The 3,826-nt window shown below is 48.7% G+C and overlaps 1 protein-coding gene across 1 annotated transcript; it reads right to left on the reverse strand.

The window, feature by feature from the left end:
* Positions 1-431: 431 nt before the first annotated feature.
* Positions 432-3,237, reverse strand: LOC124647230. The gene is made up of 4 exons (XM_047187197.1): positions 2,681-3,237; positions 1,584-2,648; positions 1,237-1,492; positions 432-652 (listed from the first exon to the last, which is right to left on the reverse strand). The coding sequence occupies exons 1-4, from the start codon at positions 3,167-3,169 to the stop codon at positions 438-440; spliced, it is 2,025 nt and encodes a 674-aa protein (XP_047043153.1). The 5' UTR covers positions 3,170-3,237; the 3' UTR covers positions 432-437.
* Positions 3,238-3,826: the final 589 nt, after the last annotated feature.

Below are 3,826 nucleotides of genomic sequence, written 5' to 3' on the forward strand. Positions count from 1 at the left end.
AAGCTGCAGAGTTACAAACCACCAATAACCTCACTTTGACTAAAAGAACAAAAGAGTTGAAACAGACATAGGAGACAAGGATTTATACCTTCCAATGGCAGAACCACGTCAATGAAGCAAGGCAGCGGCAAACTAGGGTTGTCTGCAGCTAGGCAGGGGCAAGGGTGGCTCTTGGTTGCCGGTCCTGCAGACACAAGTGGTGTCCTGATTTCACCATACAGGAGGGGTTGTCTGTACCAACTCACCACGTGCACATGTCGCATGCTATATTTAATAATTATTAGGAGTGGCGTCCAGATTTTACCATTTAAGAAAGGATCACCTCATCAAAGGTTGTTTTGTTACTCATATCTTACACATCGGAATGTTTTGTCAGGGCTCAGACTCATCCTCTTCCATGCACCAATGCAAAAGTGCGCCTCGGCAGAGCATAGCATCTAACTGCTGCACTTGACATCATAGTACATGCAATCTTCTTCGAGTCCACAAATCTTTTCAGCAGCATATTTGTTCTCACTGATGAGCCGATCATTCGTATAAGAATCTTTTCCACTAATTACATCCTCAAACTCGTCTCTCCCATGGAACTTTTTCGAAGCAGGATGCACAATCTTCGCCGCTTCACCCTCACAATACAGGCACCGGACATGCTCTGTTGTACAAAGAAGCAAAATAAACTTCAAAGATTGCAATGAGAATTAAATTCTCAAATGAATTGCAGTTATGCTGTTACAGATATATTCTTATCTATACTGTTTTAGAAGGGTGTTGATATGAATGGAGTTTCCATCATAGTGTTTACTACCATTTGCACCTAAAAATTTTCTGCATACTTCGATATGCGGGGTCCACATATTGTCTTGCCACTGAATCTGAACTGTATAGTACCACCTCTTACCCTGACAAACACAATATTTATCCTTAGATGACTATGCTGCATCTACATCTACCCCTCTTGTCAATTCAAGGATTCTCCCATGAAATTTCACTGCTGCCTTACACTCTATGCCAGTATGGACATGATGAACTTACTATTTAGCAGAAGTTTATGTGTGGGTTTGAGAGAAATTGGGGACGGTTCCTTGCAGTCCTGTTCTTTTTGCAAGGTTTCAGTAAGGTGGCAACAATTCATGTTGTTGGCTTACTAATCAGCACTCATTATTGATATTCATAGCTATCAACATGATGAAAAACTGATACAATGACATAGGAAACTATGCAGAAAGAAGAGTGTACCAGCAAATGGAGTTGGCGCATCCACACGACAGCACAATGAAGGTTTGTCCTCCTCCCCATTATTAAATTCAGCAAAGTAGAGTATTGGAGCTCTGTGAGCAAATGAAGAACCCTTCTGAGTCACCAAGAAGTTTACATGGGAGTAAGGGAATGTGCACGGTGCACAAGGTAGATAATCTTCCTTGTCCTCGCCGTAATCAGGGCTGCCCACAAACTCATTTGCACCACAGATAATATGGAGATCATACATGGGTTCCTACAGGCAACAGGAAAGAGGTTAGTGAATAGTGGTTGGCTAGGAGATAGCGTGGGGAATAACTAAAGAGATAGCAAAACTAATTACCGACCCCGTCACACAGCAAATGCCTTTCCAATGCAGCTTTCACCTTTGCCGTGATCCTTCTTTGCTGAGCCTCGGAGCGCCTCTTTCCCACCCTCACGGGACAAGGGTTCTTCATTTTTATTGGCTCAGGTGTTGGCTGCTTGGGAGAAAATAAGCTGCTAATGTAGTAGACTTGTACTGAGGTGAGCCGCTCTCCACTCTGCAACAGGAGGGCAACAGATACCGGCAGCATTGCCTTGCATGAAGAGAGAAATGCTGCATGTGCCTCAGGGTTGGGATGCCATGCTGCGGTGGCTGCAGCCTCATAGGCTTCTTGGGTTCTAGTGCATGGGCTCTGGTTCTTCAATTTATCGATGGCACCGTAGCAGTCAACGCATTGTTGTCGGTGCTGTGCCGTCTTCCATACAGCACCATCACCACTGAGATTTATGTCGCCAAAGGACAAGTGAGTGGCCCTCGTAGCATCAGCATGTAGGTTTGGATCGGCCAAGGACAGGTAGCCGCTGGAGGCGACCAGGCATTGTGTAATTTCGTGGTCGGACAGATTGTGGTAGCGCGTTTTGATGAATGAAGCGAGTCCAAAAAACGAACGGCACTCCAGGCGAGTGAGGCTTCTTGGGCCGATCATGTCGAGCACTGGCCGTTCGCCTCCTGAGAATGTGGCATCATACCAGATTGTATTGAGGATGATGTTGGAGACAGGGTCCATGGGACCATAGCAGTACCCGGCCTTGAGCAAGCTGCGATGATAGCGGGTGCGCAGCCCATGGCGTGGCAGCCTAGCCAGCGCCCGCAGGTAGAAGCAGCGAAATGTGTCAAAAAGGACCATCCTCAGGGATCTGGTGGTCTCGCACAGCATGTCCGGGATGTTGATGTCTGGTTGACTACATGTCCGATATGCCGTGAGGTCCCAAGCTTCCCGCAGATCAGGAAGCTTGGGAAGCTCCATCCTCGACGCGGACAAAACGTCGGCAACATCAGTTAGCCCGGACTGCCGCGACATCCAGGCATGAACGAGGCGTGGGGGCTCAGGATGCCCAGCGACCTGCGCGGCCAACCTGAGGGCCGCCACGAAGGCTTCCGCCATGCAGGGGATGTGATGGAGAAGCGTGTCATGCCGCGGTACGACACGATGAGGCGCGTGGCGATGAAGAGGTCGGCGTCGGTAATGAGCAGATAGCGCACAGCCTCCCATCCGGCGAGGTAAGGGAAGAAGTAGACGAGGAACGCGACGAGGCCGTCGAGCGAGCGCCGCACCATCTCCCCCAGCTTCGCCTCGTCCATGTAGGGGCCGGCGGAGCAGGGGTGGGTGATTGGGTCGGAGGTGAAGAGGGTGTTGACCAGGATGTTGGAGACGGGGTCCAGGAGGCCTACGACGACGCCGGAGACGAGCAAGCGCGCGACATCGGAGGGCACCCCGCCGCCGCCGCCGCCGCCGATACGGCTGCACGCTTCCCTGTACAAAGAATCAATCTTGGAGAGGAGCCGCGACCTCTCCTCGTCTTGAACGGCGCGGTAGGGGATAAATCTACGCCCCGGAGGAATCACTTGGAGAACACCACTGTTGGTGGTACCCGCGTCGCTGCTCATGGCTGCCGGCGATGGGATTTACGATAGGGTTTGGGTTTGGGTTTGGGGGAACTCCGGTCTTGGCAATGTGCGGCGGCGAGCCGAGTTTCTTTTTTCTTCTTGTTGTCGATGGAGAAGATATACTACTGTAGTACTCTGTCGTAGGTTTTTTTTTTTTGAGGATAAGTCGCCACTTTATTTATCAGTAATTGTAACATCCGGATTTTTGGGAGCATAATTTTTTTTTTCTAAACAAAGGATGTTGCGGTCAAATAAAATAATATTATTTGGAGTTCTTAAAATTAATTCTTCAGAGTTAATTTTCTTTTGCTATTTGAATTTGAGGTCAATTTGCCTATTTGCTTCTTATTGGTTCTCCGTACAAAATCTATTTGGCCAAGACCATGCGCCTGCACCAGCACGACGTGCACCTTTCTCTGTATGTTTGATATACGTACTTCTCTCGTCTGTTCTCTTCTGGCTCAGCGATTTACCTTCCAAGCAAGGAGCCCAATCGATCGAGGCGTTCAGCACTTTTCGTCTTTTTTTTTTTTTTTTGAGGGGAAACCACATGTTCATTCAAACACACATACAGCAGTACAGCACACACACGCGGACCCAACCTGGAAAGATCCAGATGGACAGGTGTCCTAGAGAAAATGCACAAAGCACCCTGGA

Source organism: Lolium rigidum, chromosome 4 (assembly GCF_022539505.1).
Source record: "Lolium rigidum isolate FL_2022 chromosome 4, APGP_CSIRO_Lrig_0.1, whole genome shotgun sequence".
NCBI classification, from domain to species: Eukaryota; Viridiplantae; Streptophyta; class Magnoliopsida; order Poales; family Poaceae; genus Lolium; species Lolium rigidum.

What these genes read in the sequence shown, in the direction of transcription:
- LOC124647230 (XM_047187197.1), bottom strand. Translation starts at nt 3,169, where the DNA reads ATGAGCAGCGACGCGGGTACCACCAACAGTGGTGTTCTCCAAGTGATT. An exon ending in GCGGCATGACACGCTTCTCC is followed by an intron (nt 2,649 to 2,680) that starts ATCACATCCCCT and finishes GAAGCCTTCGTG; the next exon opens with GCGGCCCTCAGGTTGGCCGC. An exon ending in GGCATTTGCTGTGTGACGGG is followed by an intron (nt 1,493 to 1,583) that starts GTCGGTAATTAG and finishes TGTTGCCTGTAG; the next exon opens with GAACCCATGTATGATCTCCA.